The 17,354-nt window shown below is 38.2% G+C and overlaps 1 protein-coding gene across 1 annotated transcript in view; it reads right to left on the reverse strand.

The window, feature by feature from the left end:
* Positions 1–17,354, reverse strand: part of LOC102463247 (sodium channel protein type 1 subunit alpha) — a 119,152-nt gene continuing 101,798 nt past the window's right edge. The window contains exons 22-26 of the mRNA XM_075933529.2: positions 16,916–16,969; positions 16,459–16,596; positions 6,156–6,260; positions 3,766–4,036; positions 1–3,310 (exon numbers count right to left, since the gene is read on the reverse strand). Of these exons, the coding sequence (XP_075789644.2) occupies positions 2,133–3,310; positions 3,766–4,036; positions 6,156–6,260; positions 16,459–16,596; positions 16,916–16,969 (1,746 nt within the window). The 3' untranslated portion in view covers positions 1–2,132. The remainder of the gene's footprint in view (positions 3,311–3,765; positions 4,037–6,155; positions 6,261–16,458; positions 16,597–16,915; positions 16,970–17,354) is intronic.

The raw sequence follows: 17,354 nt of genomic DNA on the forward strand, positions 1-17,354 counted from the left end.
TGCATAGCATAATACCTTTGAGCTTACATTAATTTTAATTAATAAAAACAGACAAGGAAATACAATTAAAAAATGTAATCTTTATTATTTCGGCGCATTGGTAATGTTGTTTAGCATTAGTTAGGGTAATAGCATCGTCCTGCATGCAGTTCACTAATACAGTATAAGTCAATAGTTTTAATAAAAGGAGTCTATATGTAATTTTCCTGTGTAAGAAACATAAAATGTCCTGATCTGTTTAATTATACAATTTTGCTACTTTGCTTTTGTGAAAAAATATTGTGGACCGAGATATATATTAATAATATAATGCAGCATGAATCAAAAAGAATAAAAATATAAATAAATACTTATGCAGGCACTGCTAGAAATTCAAGCAAAATTTGCATCCTTTTCCAAAGCAAAAAAATATAGCCTTTTGAAATCAAGCAAATTGTTCACTTATGTTGCAAAAATTATCAGAATATTTCAAATGGAAATGTTTTTAAAGATAATAAAAAACCCAGAAACCTACAATTACCCATTCTTATCTTCATTTCTTATATTCTGAAATACTTCCATGAAAAAGTGCTATGGTCAGAAAGTAACAAAAATGGCTGTGACATCAACCTGAAGATAAAATTCATTTCTTATTTTATGTACATAATGCTGAAAAATAAAATAAAATGGTTTTATACAATATTTATATTTGCTTATAAAATTCTAACCACATTATTTTCAACAGGTTTAGCAGTTTGCAACACATCTGTACAGTTTGGCTATACACCATATGTTTTCACGTAAGATTTTGAAATTTAAAACAAAGCTCTTAAATTAGGTGCAAACTATTGCTTAATGAAGTGAAGAAATGAGGTCTTGTTGAACAATTTGTTTCTCGTTACCTCTGATGTATGGCTTCCCATAATTAAGAATTCTGGACTGTTGAAAGAACAGCAGCATAGGCAGTATAAACATGCATTGACAGCATCCAAACTATCTATAATGATAGAGAATACATAATTTTACCTGTTGAAAGCTTGCACACTACACTTATTGTGGTACATATTTGATGCAATAAATGTGCTCATGTCATTATTTGTTTGCTCAAACATGCACCACATGGTAAAATTACTATTTACATAATAGAGGGCTTTTCATTAACATATACAATGTCAACCTTACTGAGAGCTGAAGATGGCCAAACAATACTGCGGGATAAAGCAGAACAATTTTATAAAGGGTTCTTTTTGGTCAATTCTGTTTTCTAGGGCAAGTTCTTTTAATATTTTTATACAGAAAACCATTTGACAAAGACAAAACCTTTAACTCCAGACCTTACAATGAAGTTTACATTTGCTGAGATTTAATGGTCTGTGTAAAAATAATCCATCTGTTCTGATCTGGTGGATTATAGAGAACTTTACAGGCATATAAAGACTTGTCTGATCTGACACAACATGAATACATTAATTAAGCACCTCAGCACCTCAGAATTTATTACTCCCTCCCAGAAACAATGAGTAGATAAAAAACTGTTGTTCTCTGTGACTTAATTTTTTCATGCATGATCTATAAGTGCAGCATGCCTTCATGCAAATAATTTGTGTGTATATTAGAGAATCATATTATAGAACACCTGGTCCTCATACCTGTAAAGTAATGCTTAACCCCTTTCCCCAACATAAACCCCATTTACAAAAATAGTTACATATAATAAACATATGATTAAAAAAAAAGATGAATCCACCAACACAGAATTTGTAAAAATATGACAAATGTGGCAGTTGAAATGCAATCAGTGGATACAGTTACTTTATTGTTTTATGCTAAACACACAAAAAATTATTTGTTTGAATCCCTTTCAGTGGTCCCTACAGTCTGAATAGCCATTTTATCTCTCCTCTTCAGCAGTGTCAGCTGGTAGTGAAAATAGTAACCTCCAGTCAAGGTTGTTTCCCCATTTTATAGTCACAGTTTACTGAGAAGGGGTCACTGGCTTGTTATAGGCACTGTCCTTATGTATACAATATATTTGTAAAAACTGTCTGTTTGGCATAGACCTCCTACAGGAGTCCCGTGGACACAAACACATCACCATCACCATCACAGGCTGTAAACAACTTTTCACACAAACAGAATTGTTTGCTTGCATTTTATTTTTGCTTCTTTCTGACATCTTTGTCTTCCTTTTCATGTTTTTCTTTGACAGACTTTGTGACACAATCATAGGAAGGTGGACAAACTGCTGTTGAGGTGGTCATGTCTGTTTTCTCTGTAAATGAATTTTCATTTAACTTGTCAAGAAGAATTTCATCTTTGATACATTGACCAACACCTCCTTGGATTTTATTTTTGTTGTATACAAATGAAGCCTGTTTTACTGTTCGTCTTAAAAGATAACGTCTGAAAGCACGCTGAATAATGATAGCAGATGCCTCCTCTTGTTTCCGTTTTAATGTGGTTGTAATTGGTTCATAGGAGGCTTTTGAAGGGTTGGAAGCCATAAATCGATCTTCCATTTGTATTCGAAGTGCATCCATCTCTCCACTTTCCCCCAAAACACGCTTTGTAAAAGCAAACAAGATATCAAGGCAGTGAATTCTGTCACCGCTCACCATGGGCAGATCCATTGCAATAAGCTGAACTTTATTTGGTTTTGGTAAATGAAGAGGCGGATCAAGCGCAGCTGCAAAATCAGACAGTTTCTCAAATTCCATGAACTGGGTTGCATCTGGATCATATTTTTCCCAAACCTCATAAAACATCTCAAAGTCATCCTCACTTAAGGGCTCAGCACTTTCTTCTGTAGCGACACTGAAGTTCTCCAAAATAACAGCAATATACATGTTTACTACAACTAAAAATGATATGATAATATAACTGACAAAAAAGAAAATCCCAACGGAAGGGTTACCACAATCTCCCTTAACAGAGCTTCCTGGATGGGGTTTATTAGGGTCACAGTCTGGTTCTCCACTGTTAAGAATTGGAGCTAACAAGCCATCCCAACCAGCTGACGTGGTAATTTGAAATAGGCAGATCATGCTATTTCCAAAAGTTTCAAAGTTGAACATGTCATCAATCCCAGCTTCCCTCTTAACATAGGCAAAGTTGGACATTCCAAATATGGCATAGATAAACATGACCAGGAAAAGCAGGAGACCAATATTAAACAAAGCAGGAAGAGACATCATCAAAGCAAAAAGCAGAGTGCGGATCCCTTTTGCACCCTTAATGAGACGGAGGATACGACCTATTCTAGCAAGTCGGATAACTCTGAATAAGGTGGGGGACACAAAATATTTTTCAATCACCTTTGCGAGAAACATACCTGTAAAAAAACAGAAGCTAGTAAGTTAAGAAGGAGATATTTTACAGCAATTTAATCTTTCTTTACTACAGTATCAGAATGATGGAGGATTGCAAATACTTTCAAATCATACAATCATGGTTTATAGGATTACAAAAATTTTATATATCAAGTAAATGTACTTTATAGTTTCTACTTTAATTTTAATATACATTATGTAAAACATGTCATAGTTTAAGAGAAGATAATGTGTAATTCCTGACACTGAGAATGACAGAAGACATTCTTTTCAATTCTCTCATACAATTTATTCCTAATATAGTTGATATTTACTCTAGATAAAATTACAGGAAATGGAAAGTTAAATTGCTTAGTTATAAACACTGTAATAACAAAAGCCAAATAAGAAGCACCTTAAGTAAATTTTCGTCTTCCACTCATTTTAGCGTCTTTTTAATATAACAAATAATTCTTACCTACTATGGAGAGAATGACAACCACAAAATCAAAAATATTCCAGCCTATGGTGAAGTAGTAATAACGGAGTGAAATCAGTTTCAGAACACATTCCCCAGTGAAAAGGACAATAAACACCAGGTTAATCCGCTGCAAAATTGTTTGCATCTCTTCACTCTGATCATCTGTTTCTACCATCATGGTGACCATATTGAGGCAGATAAGAATCATGATGGCAATATCAAATACTTGTTTTGTCACAAAATCAAATACCATGCCTTGGAATTTGTTCTGGGGGGGAAAAAGATAACCATTCAATGCAAATCTTACAATTATTTTTTCTATTCTATATTATATTGGAAGAAGAAAAGAAAATGTCTTAATAATATAGTCTATGCAATTTCAGTAAAAAGGCAGCCTTGTCAAATTAATCATATAAATATTAGAGCTTAATTCACTCCCTTGCATATACTTGTTGTGATAGTTTTACCCAGCATCTAAGGCAGGGAGTGGTGGGTAGTAATTTTTGATATGGGAGCCACTCCAAGATTTTGGTAAGTGGTCAAGGGCATCACTTTTCTATGGAGGAGGTGTAGATCTGGGACTGAGGTTGGATGTAAAAGGGAGCTCAGGGTAGAGGACTGTGTGGAGAAGAGGGTGTGGGGCTTGATAGGGAATTTGGGGGAATTTGTTACCCAGGGCAGGTGATTGCAGTGCAGGGTCCAGGAAAGCGTATGGATTCAGGAGATTATTCTGACCTGGAGGAGTGGTGTAGGAGGGCGTGCAGGGTTTTGGAGGGAGTTGTGATGTGGGAGGGAGGTGCAGGTGTGGATTGGAATGCAGCAGAGGGTACAGGCTCTAGGAGGGAGTTGTGACCTGCAGGAAAGAGGATGCAGAGGGTTTAGGTGGTGACATGGGGCAGGAGAGACTGGTGACCGTGTGCAAGGAGGTGGGATGTCAAAAGTAGGCTCTGGCAAGGAGGCGCTTACGTAGGCAGCTCCCAGCCAGCAGCCCACCAGGATCCTCAGATAGGCTCCCTTCCTGCTGCAGCCACAGGCTACTCAAAACAGCTGGCTGTTCCATTGGCTAATGGGAGCTTTGATGATTGTGCTGGGAGCAGGAACAGCACGTGAAGTCCCCTTCCCCTTTCCCCCGCCCCCACACACAAAGAGGTGTGCAACACAGAGAGATACATGAAGCAGCCATCCACTTTGAGCAGCCTGGGTCTGTGGTGGGCCGGGAGCCTGCCTGAGGGTTCCAGTGGGGTGGCCAGAGGTCGGATCCAAAGGCTTGACAAACCTGATTTGGATCTGACCCATCCCTGATCTAAAGTGACTAGGCAGCATGCGTGAAAAATTGGCACAGGGGTGGTGGTAAAAGGCATCTAAGTAAGACAAAGCCCCCAGTATCAGGACTGTCCCTATAAAATTGGCACATCCGGTCACCAAACCTCTGTCTCATTCATTCTGTCCATTCTATGCTCTAATTGAGACAGAGGTTGTGTAGAAAAATAGTTTGTGACCATGTAATTAAAGACTATACCTAATGCATACAAAGAGATGGGAGTTAAGGTCGCATAATTCTAACAGCTCTGATTATGGCATGTCTTAATTTTTGAATGGTTGACTTTGCAATCTTAGCATTCTTTCTAATCTTAAAAGTTCTTCCAAAAATTATTGGACAAATTCTTTAATGTCGGTAAAACTTCTTGTTTTTCCCTCAAACTCTGGAAATAGTATGGGTCATTTTTGCTGACACTTTTCAGAAAAAATCACCCTAAAGAAGGGAGCAATGAGAAATTTTAACCTAAATGATAAAAACGTGGCAAAATTTTAAGCAACTAAAATTAGAGAATCGCATGAGAAAACATTAGATAACTTGACAGGTGTTTCCACAAGCTCACCTATAACATGTTAAAATATAATAGGATTTTCAAAGAATCCTAAAATATTTAGACAACCAATTCAAAGTGAATTTTAATAAGATTTGGGCATCTAAATCCCTCAGACTCTTTTGAAAATCCCAACCTTAATATATACATATTCTTTATTGCTGAGTAAACTGACAGATTTTTCTTCTTAGGACTGCTACAATGAAAGCAGACAGTATACCAATGATTTATTATTATTATTTACAGTGGGGCATAATAGTATTCTGATTCTATGATCTTGTCCTCTTTACATATCAAAAAAGAAAAAAAATATGGTAGCAGGTAGAAAAGACACTTTCCTTCGTGTGTTTACATTTTCTACTTTTAGTTACCTTAATGACAACTTGTATATGAGGTTTTACAGATCAAATATCCAGTTTGTATGCAAATGTGAACTTTAAATAAATTTTTTATAAGCTGATATTTTTTCTTTTCTTTTAAACTGACCTTTTAGCCTAGATAGATTAAAAGGATTCTTACCCCTGGCCTAGGTATAGGTTTTTGTGGTTTTTTGGATCCCAGCTTTTTCATTGCATTGTAGTATTTCTTCTGTTCTTCTGTCATAAAGATGTCTTGGCCTCCAAAGTAAGAAAATAAAATCAAAACTGGTTATAACCATATTGACGTTCATAATCTTTCAGATCTTTTACTCACATTAAAAAGAGATAAGGGATTAAAAAGAAAATTAAGTGTCTGTTATAACTCTGTATTGTATTGTGGAAACACGTTATAAATATATCCTCACTAGAAGTTCAAAGAAGACATACTACTATCAACAGCTTTTATATTACCTTCCTGTGGTGTTAAACACTGACATGCATTAAAGGCATCAAGTAATAGGAGCTAATCAGTTATTAAACTCATGATGTTTTAGTTTCAGGTCCCATGGTATTACAGACAAGTCTCTAACATCCTGTCAATATTAGGCAGGTGATCAAATTCAAGCACTTTCATACAAATGAATGGGTAAAATAACCAACCTCTTTCAGAGTCAAGGCTCACTGAACAAGAAGTTTAGTCACCTTTGGCAACCTGGTGAAGCAATGGATGTGGGCATTTTTAATATTGCTATCTGGACCAGTCCTCACTCTTCTGTAGCACACTCTGATGTGAGGCTGATTTTTTTCAAACATTGGGATCTTTCTTTACAAGCAATCATTTAATGTATTTTATCTACCGCTTGCGATATTCTCATGCAGTTCTACATATTTCTACTGTTTAATAAGGAAGGGAAAAAGGACAAGAGACAATTACTTACCACTACTTTTTGTGAGTTTTACTTTTCCCTGCACTTCACTTCCCTCACCCTTCTTAATTGTGACAATAAAGCTTACAAATCTAGATGTTCCTACTGTAGAAGGAAGGAGGAGAAGGACTCTGGCAAGCAATTATAGGTAAAGACAGGAGACTCACTAGAAACTGTAATTCTTTGAGGAGTGCCTCTATATATTCTGTGAATATATAGGATTCCAAGTACCTGCACCATGGTGATTCAGAACCTTCTGGAAAACTTTGCCACTGCATCCCCAATGTTCATGGCCCAAGGTTATGTAAGAGAGGTGTGAATCAAACCATCTCATAGTCCAAGATAACAGGGAACTAGGAGGAAGTGGGGAAGGTGTGCAAGGAGTTTGAATATTTACAGATATTACTCAAAGAGCTACAGCTACTGATAATCTCTTTTTCTTCTTCAGGAACCCTGTTCATATTAAGCTGGTAAACTGGATGACTGATAGTCTGAGGAATTCTCAAGTAAAAAAATTGTAAAGCAGCTGTCAAACCTGGCATCAAACTGTGGAGCTAAATCTAGTAGTAATGTTGAATGAATATGTTCTGAGTTTCAGTTAGCCTCTTATGCCTGATTCAGAGCAGGGACTTGAATCTAGGTGAGTAGACAACAGAGTATTACAATGTTTCATAAAATATAGCTTAATTGTAGTGTAAGAATGAATATTAAAGAACTGTAACTCTGTCCATCGCTCTTCTCTGGTTAGCATCAGGCAAACTGCTTGGCTGCGTCTAGATTGGCAAGTTTTTCCGCAAAAGCAACTGCTTTTGCGGAAAAGCTTGCCAGCTGTCTACCCTGGCCGCTTGAATTTCTGCAAGAACGCTGATGATCTCATGTAAGATTGTCAGTGTTCTTGCAGAAATGCTATGCTGCTCCCGTTCAGGCAAAAGCCCTCTTGCGCAAATGCTTTTGCGCAAGAGGGCCAGTGTAGACAATGTGGTATTGTTTTGCACAAAAAAGCCTCGATTGCGAAAATGGCGATCGGGGCTTTCTTGTGCAAAAGCGCGTCTAGATTGGCACAGACGCTTTTCCGCAAAAAGTGCTTTTGCAGAAAAGCGTCCGTGCCAATCTAGACACTCTTTTCCGCAAATGCTTTTAACGGAAAAACTTTTCCGTTAAAAGCATTTGCGGAAAATCATGCCAGTCTAGACATAGCCCTTGTGTCTGTATATGATGTCAAAACAGTAATCAGAAGGATTCTTGTGATTTAGCATGATCACACTATTGCTCTCAGAAGTGATTAGAATATACATTAGCGTTATAAAGAATATATGGTGAATGATTAAAAGTTTGTACTAATAGAAGTTTTATATTGAAATAGATTGATACCTTTTGTATGAACAATTGTATAGGTTTTCCCATGTGTGAAATGATTGTGTAGTTCCTGGGGAGTGAATGAGTTTGGAATGTGTTTGTAGAAGACGCATCAAGGTACCATATACTGAGGCCAAATACAAAGCAGACCAATGGAGGATATTATGGATGGCCTTGGAGAGTTAAGAACAAGCACCCTTTTACAAACAAGATAGCTTTGAAATAAACACTGGGAAGGAGGCACAACATGATGATGTCAATTGGCAAAGAATAACTTCCAGACAAACATATTAAAATGGTGGTTGGTTAAGAACTGACACAGCAGAATGTATAGACTTGAATGGGAGAAAAATCTTATAAAAGACAGGGCATCCTGCATGAATCTCCGGGTCTCGTCTTGTCAAGATCGGAGCATTGGTCTAGAATGAGAGACACTCCCTCTCCTCCTTGCATTTAACTCACCTGGGCAGTGATTTAAGGTGAGCACAGACTGATAACTTTAAGCAATGAGAAGACTATGTTTGTGTGTGTGTGTGAGAGAGAGAGTATGTGTGAATATACATATAACAGGGTAATGTTACGTTGTCAATAAATGTGGTGTTTTGCCTGATCCCCCTATAAAGATCCTGTGACATTCTTTCAGTATAACATGTGTACCATATCCCTAATGCGTGCTGTAGGCACCATGCCATATTGGCCATGAAAACTTCCTTTATAGTGCTTCGTCAAGCTCGTTTCCCACTGCCTCCAGTCCATACAGATCTGTGCTTTTCCCTCAGAAATCTTCACACTTCTTACAGGCCCTGAAGGAACCTGTCCTATTTCTGTGGTTTTCACCATTCTGCCTTCAGAAGGTTTGCGCTTCCCTGGGTCTCCTGAATACTTTTTCCTTTCTCTGTAGTTTTCTGTGATGGAAAGGCCTTCTATTAGATGTCTGTTGAAGGAAAGAAATGGTCTTTGGGAATACAAATTCTAAAATGGAAGGAGGAATTAGTTGTAGGAATGAATCAGGGTAACTGGGATAGGGCAACTGAATGAAACAAGTCTGCCTCTTCGGAGACTGCTTGGAAGAGAAGACATCTGGGAAAGGAGTCCAATTAAATGACATTGGTAAGGCAAAGATTATATGAACAGGAGATGCTGATGGTGTCTTTGGCACTAGAGAGACGAGGTTGAACATGGAGATCAGAAGGATCCAGAAATGTCAATGACCAATTGATGCTTTTCCAAGAAAAATACTATTACTACTTTTTTCTATGGTGCTATCCCCTTATGTTTGGGTATCTTTTTCAATATATTTTCTCTTCTTCCTATTGTTTCCAGAGGGTTAGAGAGAAAATAGTTGGCATCTGACATGAACTCTAAAAGTCAGTCCTGTTTGATGAGGGCATTTCCAGGGCACTGCTGAAATGTCAGCGCCACCTAGGATATAGACAGCATAAAGGTACAGCACCTGAATTCTTGAGGTTCTTTCTAATATCGGTATTGAAATGAAAACTGTTTTCTGACTTAGGTAACAGATTGGCACTGGGATCCAAGGTCTTTGAGGGTCATGAAAAAAATGAGCTTGCTAAGAGTAACAGATATTAAGGACTTATCTGGACAAACATTTAGGCTGTGTCTAGACTGGCAAGTTTTTCTGCAAAATCATCTGCTTTTGAGGAAAAACTTGCCAGCTGTCTACACTAGCCGCTTGAATTTCTGCAAGAACACTGATGATCTCATGTAAGATCATCAGTGTTCTTGCGGAAATACTATGCTGCTCCCGTTCAGGCAAAAGCCCTCTTGCGCAAATCATTTGTGCAAGAGTTCCAGTGTAGACAGCACAGTACTGTTTTGTGCAAAAAAGCCCTGAAGGCTAAAATGGCGATCAGGGCTTTTTTGCGCAAAAGCACGTCTAGATTGGCACGGACGCTTTTCCGCAAAAAGTGCTTTTGTGGAAAAGCGTCCGTGCCAATCTAGATGCTCTTTTCCGAAAATGCTTTTAACCGAAAACTTTTCCGTTAAAAGCATTTCCGGAAAATCATGCCAGTGTAGACTTAGCCTTACTGTGCAATAATATGAAGTGTAAATCTATGTATGGCACATTACCATGCCATACAATTAGGGTCCATGTGGCTTCTGTTGCCATGCCATTAAAAGTTCCCCGCGGTACTCCAATGCACACTAAGGCTATGTCTAGACTGCAAGCCTCTTTCGAAAGAGGCTTTTTTGAAAGTATCTTTCGAAAAAGCCTCTTTCGAAAGAGAGCGTCTAGACTGCACTGTCCAGAGCGACTGTGTCCAGACTCAGGGGTTTTCTCAAAAAAAGGAGCCTTTTTTCGAAAAAACTTCACCTGCGTCTAAACTGCAGCCACGTTCTTTCGAAATTAAATCGAAAGAACGTGGCTTTGCTTTCGACGGTGGTAAACCTCATTCCACGAGGAAGAACGCCTTTTTTCGAAAGTGCTCTTTTGAAAAAAGGCATTCTTGAATGCCAACAGGGCTTTTTAGAAAGAGAGCATCCAGACTCACTCGTTGCTTTCTTTCGAAAAAAGCGGCTTGCTTTTTCTAAAGTTCTGCTTGCAGTCTAGACGCTCTTTTTCCAAAGAGGCTTTTTCGAAAGTATCTTTCGAAAGAGGCTTGCAGTCTAGACATAGCCTAAGGTCTGTCAGTATGTAGTTGAAGAGTTCACAGAGGGTGTGTCTAGACTACATGCCTCCTTCGACGGAGGCATGTAGATTGGCCAGATCGGAAGAGGGAAATGAAGCCGCGATTAAAATAATCGCGGCTTCATTTAAATTTAAATGGCTGCCCCGATCTGCCGATCAGCTGTTTGTCGGCAGATCGGGGGAGTCTGGACGCGATGCCCCGACAAAGAAGCCTTTCTTCATCGGCACAGGTAAACCTGGTTTCACGAGGCTTACCTGTGTCGATGAAGAAAGGCTTCTTTGTCGGGGCATCGCGTCCAGACTCCCCCGATCTGCCGACAAACAGCTGATCGGCAGATCGGGGCAGCCATTTAAATTTAAATGAAGCCGCGATTATTTTAATCGCGGCTTCATTTCCCTCTTCCGATCTGGCTAATCTACATGCCTCCGTCGAAGGAGGCATGTAGTCTAGACACACCCAGAGATATTCAGTGCACAGCATACTAGTATGCTGTAGATTTACAACTCAGCTTCCCCTTACAGTTTTGTCTATCTGAAGAGTTAGTGTAAGTAAAGATTTTAAAGAATATCCATCAGGAAGACTTGGCACAACAGGGAGATTCCTCAGATGCATAACAAACCATGGTTCAAAAAGAACTGAGGAAGATGTGGCTCTCATTTTCCTAATAATGGTCTAAGACACCAAAGGCAAGATTCACAAAGGAACTTAGGCAGGTGATGCTGAGTGTTGCCATGTTCATGCCATGATCTGATTCTTGTGTCCTGGAAGGTAATAGGAAGTCTTTATATGCATGCCGAGGACTGAAAGGCCATATATGAGAGATTACAGTTTGTTTTTTCAAGGTCTCTGTTGTGATAAAAGAGCTTGGGGTACCCCACAGGAAGAAGTTCCCAAGTGAATCTTCCTCGGTTCAAAAAGAAAGGAGTTTTGCACTTGGATGATGGGAGCATACCCACAAGGTCAGGGAATCGGTGACCTTGGGAGTTTTCAAAAGAGAAACCTCTAGAGCAGTGGTTTTCAAACAAATTTTTCTTGTGACCCAGTTGGGGAAAATAATGTATGCCCACGACCCAATAATTATATCTCTTTAGAGTTTTCATAAATATTAACAATACATCCCAGCTTTATCCACTGCACGTAAATGACACAAGACAAAACCATTACTTATAAAGAAAACATTAAGGCTACATCTACACTACAGACTTCTTGAACAAGAACTTTTTGTGTAAGAGTTCTTGCACAAGAGCGCGTCCACGCTGCCATGTGTTTTTGCCCAAGAGATGTGGTTTTGCACAAGAGCATCCATGGCAGTGTGGACGCTCTCTTGCGCAAGAAAGCTCTGATGGCCATTTTAGCACAAAAAGGCTTATTCCTCGTAGAAAGAGGAATAACTCCTGCACAAAAAGCCCTGTGTTCTTACGATTTACTGTACTTTTTCTTGTGCAAGAATGTGCTTGTAGTGTGGATGCTCCGTAAGTTTTTGCACAAAAACAGCCATTTTTGTACAAAAACTCTGCAGTGTAGATGTAGCCTTAATTTAATCACATTGAGATACTTGTCTTAATGTAATTGGTGAGCCTGTTTGTTCCTTATAATCTCATTCCAGTCAGAATCCAGGATGAAAGTGCTACCCACATATCAGGTCCACTGTTAAGTCGATTTCTTTCTTTTGTTTTTAATATTGTCATAGTTGAAAATCACACTTCACACATGTTGTGAAAGGCAGCAACAAAAGAACACACTTATTTTACTTAGCAGCAGATCTTTGAAAACACTGACCAAAAAGAATGACAAGTTTATTGATTTGTATCATGTTCTCAGGGTATAATCACTGGTGAGATGCAGCAGTTCATTATCTTGCTCAGGGGTCAGATTTAACTGCATTATTGCCGCAGTATTTTCAAAAGCAAAAGGATATTTTATCCTGTGTTTTCATTTAAAAATTTAAACCTGTTTGCTGGGAAATAGTGATTAAAACTGTCAAACAGAGTAGCCAGATGTAACTGTATAACTTTTAATTTCACTCAATCATCATTGATGTTGTTCTCCTTCATGTGTCATAAGAGTGCTGAGAACATGTAATAGCTGCCCCAGTGCCAACGACTTTTGGATTACTTTTATCTCTTCATAGTGTCTAAATAAATCATTGAATCTGCCTGGCAACTTAATGTTTAGTTCATTTAAAATCGAAAAAAATATCAGAAAGGTATGACAAATTTGTTAACCAGCTGTCATCATTTGATGCTAAGTTTGATCATTTCTCCATGAAAAAACCACAAACTTTATTCTTGAGTTTGTACACCCTGGTAAGCATTCAGCCCCACTGAAGCCACTTTACTTCAGTGTGAAATAGCAAGTGTATGTGTTGCACTCCCATTTCTGTGAACAGCATTTCAAAAAGCCTGCAGTTAAATGAACTCCCTTTTAAAAAGTTCACAATTTGCACTGCTTCCTTCAATACTTCCATTGGATCAGAAAGAATACCCCTGGATGCCAAAGCTTCATGGTGAATGAAGCAATGATTCCAAATATGCCATTTTCAGCTACCTCTAAGATTTCTTCACAACTCCACTATTCTTTCCAGTCATATTTGCTGCAGCATCACGTATTCCTTTACAGTTACTTCATTCCAATCTGCATTTCACTACTATGCTGTCATTCAGTGCTTCAAATACCAGTACCCTGGTTCTACGTATTGGCAGGGACAAACAACACAGCAAATCCTACTTAAAATCATCTTATCATACGTACCTCACATAAACCAACAATATTAACTAATCTGAAATATCTGTACTTATGTCAAGTTGTATGGCAAAATCTTCAACTGACTATAAGCCCGTTACAAGTTGGGCTTCCAAATTCTCTGCCATATCAGATATTCACCAAGACACTTTGTTGATACTGAGATGAACAGTTTTCAACTTTTCAGCAGATTTCTCATAAAAAATGTTCCATACCGTATCTACAGATGCTAGAAGAATAATTTTTTCAGAAATGATATGAACCATTTTTGCTTTTGTCACATGATATGCAATCAAATAAGATGCTACTCATGTTTTATCATTCAAAATAGTTGACCATCTGAGTACATGAACTAATAAATTAAGTTCCCACTGCTTTGGAAATAGTCCAGTGGCTTATCCATAAATTCTGCATGCCTCATTTCCAAATGTCTCCTTAACTTGGATGGCTTTAAACTCTCATTTGCAAGCACTTCGCTATAAATAATACATTGGGGCCTTGGTAATTGATTGGATTTAGTACAATTAGTAAATCCATACATTAAGAAATCAACACTATATTGCCGGGACCATTTTTTCTTTTCAGTAGGCTGTTCAGAGGAGGTGGAAGTGGCCTGTTCATTTTTAATTCTGGAATTGTCTACTGAGTTTAACAAACTTGCATTTCCCAGCTACAGATGTTGTGGGACTTAATGGTTGTATTGAACTTAATGGCTGGGTTTCAGAAGTTCTTTTTCTAATTACAAACTGATCAGTATTTTTCAGCTATTCTGGAGTTTAACTAAATATCCTGCACAATTTTAGTCTCCACCCTGCAGTACACACACAGGAATCCAATCTCAAACTGAGATAGCAGATGGCACCTAATAGCACGAGAAATAACAGTTAATCCGAACTAAGGATTTAGTTCGGATTAACTTCTGACTGCGTGTAGCCGCGGCCAGTCAGTTTGAACTAAGGGGATTTAAAAATGGCGCCCGCCTGGGAACATGCAAATGAAGCTCGAATGCCTACATTAGCCACCCTAGTTCGAACTAGGGGGCTAGTGTAGATATACCCAAAGAGACTCACAAAAAGCAGCATTGTTGGGCAGCCTTCACATAAAATAGTCAGTGAAAGATGCCAATCTGAGGGGGTCTGTGCTAAGCCCTGCTCCTCTCTGAGAGATAGGTGCCTACATTTGGGCTACAGGGAGGTGCTGCTCTCTGCTTAGGTTTCTCAGCTGCAAACCGTCTTTTTGTGTTGGGCACCTACACGATTTGAGCAAGAATCTGGGAGAAAAGAATGTCCCACATAAAAGTTTTCATGCAGTGGTTAGTTGCGGGCAACCCACAATTCAAGTCCCCTCCTCCATTTGATGGGGTGAAAGTATTTGAACTGGATTTTGTAATTCCTCAGTTAGATGGCCTAACTCCTGTGCAAGGGGAAAAATTGATGTGTGAGGCTTGCAGTCTCTCCCTTTGAAACTGTTCTACTTTGAATAAATAATTAAAGAATCACTGGGCTGGGGGAAAGAAAGAATGAGCATGAGAATGACACTGTAGCCTGGTATTTGAGAATTCAACACGGAGGCAGAAGATCCAGGAGCTACTCCATCTGCTCTGAATGACTTTTAAAGATTATTTATCCACAGTGGAACAGCTTGAACAGGAGAGAATGAAGGAACACCACATTGGAGTATTCCATAGGCCAGTGGTATATGGCAGATTGCAATTCAAATCTTTTCTGTTGATTCTATATGTAGTGTGGAGGGTAACTTGTTGGTCTCATACATAGTGATTAACTTAACGGCTGGGCTAAAAGTTATAAGGGATGTCTTCCCTTTCTCTCCCCATCATTTTGTGTAAGATCACCTATAGGACTCTGAGCCGGCATGTGAGCTCTGAGCACACTTGGATTAGTCCCTGCAGGAAAGTTAGGTGCAGCAAAACCTATCTTCTCCTGATTCATGCATTGTTCTGGGTCTTAGGTATCTGAACATCTGGCACATATGGCTGCATTACACATCCTCAGATGTAACAACACAGGAGTCTAGAGAACTTTTATTGCAAAAATCCAGGCACCAAGCAAGCTTAGGTATCTACCAGTTTGGTACCAGTTGAGCAGCTTTTATGACCTCTAGTTGGACCAGCTACTAGGATTTATGAAATTAAAGTGGCAGGTGGGTATTTATGATCTTCTGTGAATCTGTGCCCAAGTGTCCAGTGCCATCATAGCTTTCCAGAAGGTTCAGGATCATTGAGGCACTAGCACCATAAATTCCATTAGTGGGATTATTCACTCCACAAACTCCACAAAAACTAAATTACTGTTTTGTATTAATGGATAGCTCAAAATAGCCCAGAAGATTATCTTTACAGATTTAAAATAATAACCTTCAGATGGAGAAGGACCAGAATTTTCAGCCAAAAAGCAAAAACAAACCTAGGGAAAATAAGTGTTTGCATAAAATGTCCTAGAATCAATGATGCAACCATATAAAGACTTTGTAGGAAGTGATCAGGAATAAGAATGTGCTAGCCTTCCAGTTACATTGAAAGGACTATCCGCAGGACATAAAATAATTGGCAGCGGGGACGTAGGGATGGGGAAAGAGTGTCTTACTCATCACCTCGACTACTATGAAGCAATAACATACTGTTTCTTGGTAGGCTTTTATGTAATAATGTTTTTCAATGGTTTCAATGAGAATAAATTCCTGGAACCAATCAATCCATGTTTTTATGACTTCAACAAAGCAATGTCTTTATATTGCCTTTAGGACATAGATGACACATTTCAATACTTATCTTCTTCTTTTGCTGGTTGAAGTTATCAATAATAACACCAATAAATAAATTCAGGGTAAAAAAAGACCCAAAAATGATAAAGATGACAAAATAAAGATACATGTATAGGTTGTCTTCATATTTAGGTTGTTCCAGTACCTACAAAACAAGTTTTGGGAAAAAAAAGTCAGCACTAACATTCCATGTCAACAATTCATTGAAAAAACAGCAACTCACAACACAAAGGTCCAAAATACTTGTTTCTGGGACAGTAGCTCAGCTCTCTTATTATTTAATTTATTTTGCCCTGCATCCACTGAAATCAATGGCAATTTTGCTATCAGTTTACAATAAATAATTCATTTTTCCATGCTCGCTCACTAATTTTCGTTTAATTCTCTCTTTATCTATATATGTGTTATAACTTAGACCTCAAATCTATACAAAGAAAATACTTTAGACCGATTATTGTACTTACAGCTCTTGAATCAATAGCTGCATACATAATATCCATCCATCCTTTAAATGTAGCCTGTAAATGAGACACGTTTGATATCTATGTAAAAATGTGGATTCATGAAAATAGCTAGAGTCCAATATTTTAAATAACTGTTTTGATCAACTGAATACAATACCGGGAACCTTTTATATCACATTTAAATCATTGGCCTAATATAAGAGTTATAGTTCAAGTTAATCTCTTGGCTTTCTTTAGAGCTGCTTATCAGATACACTACTGTGTATCCCACAATTGTATCTGTATATGAGCAGTGGCGTAGTAACCAATTAGTATAACCATAAAATTATAATATAACTATATTTATAATTCCTAATCATCTACTGCAAATGATAGTGTACAATATCCATTTTAATTCAGCAAATTCAGATGAGCAGATATAACGGCTATATACAACCAA

Source organism: Pelodiscus sinensis, chromosome 7 (assembly GCF_052426305.1).
Source record: "Pelodiscus sinensis isolate ZL-2025 chromosome 7, ASM5242630v1, whole genome shotgun sequence".
NCBI classification, from domain to species: domain Eukaryota; kingdom Metazoa; phylum Chordata; order Testudines; family Trionychidae; genus Pelodiscus; species Pelodiscus sinensis.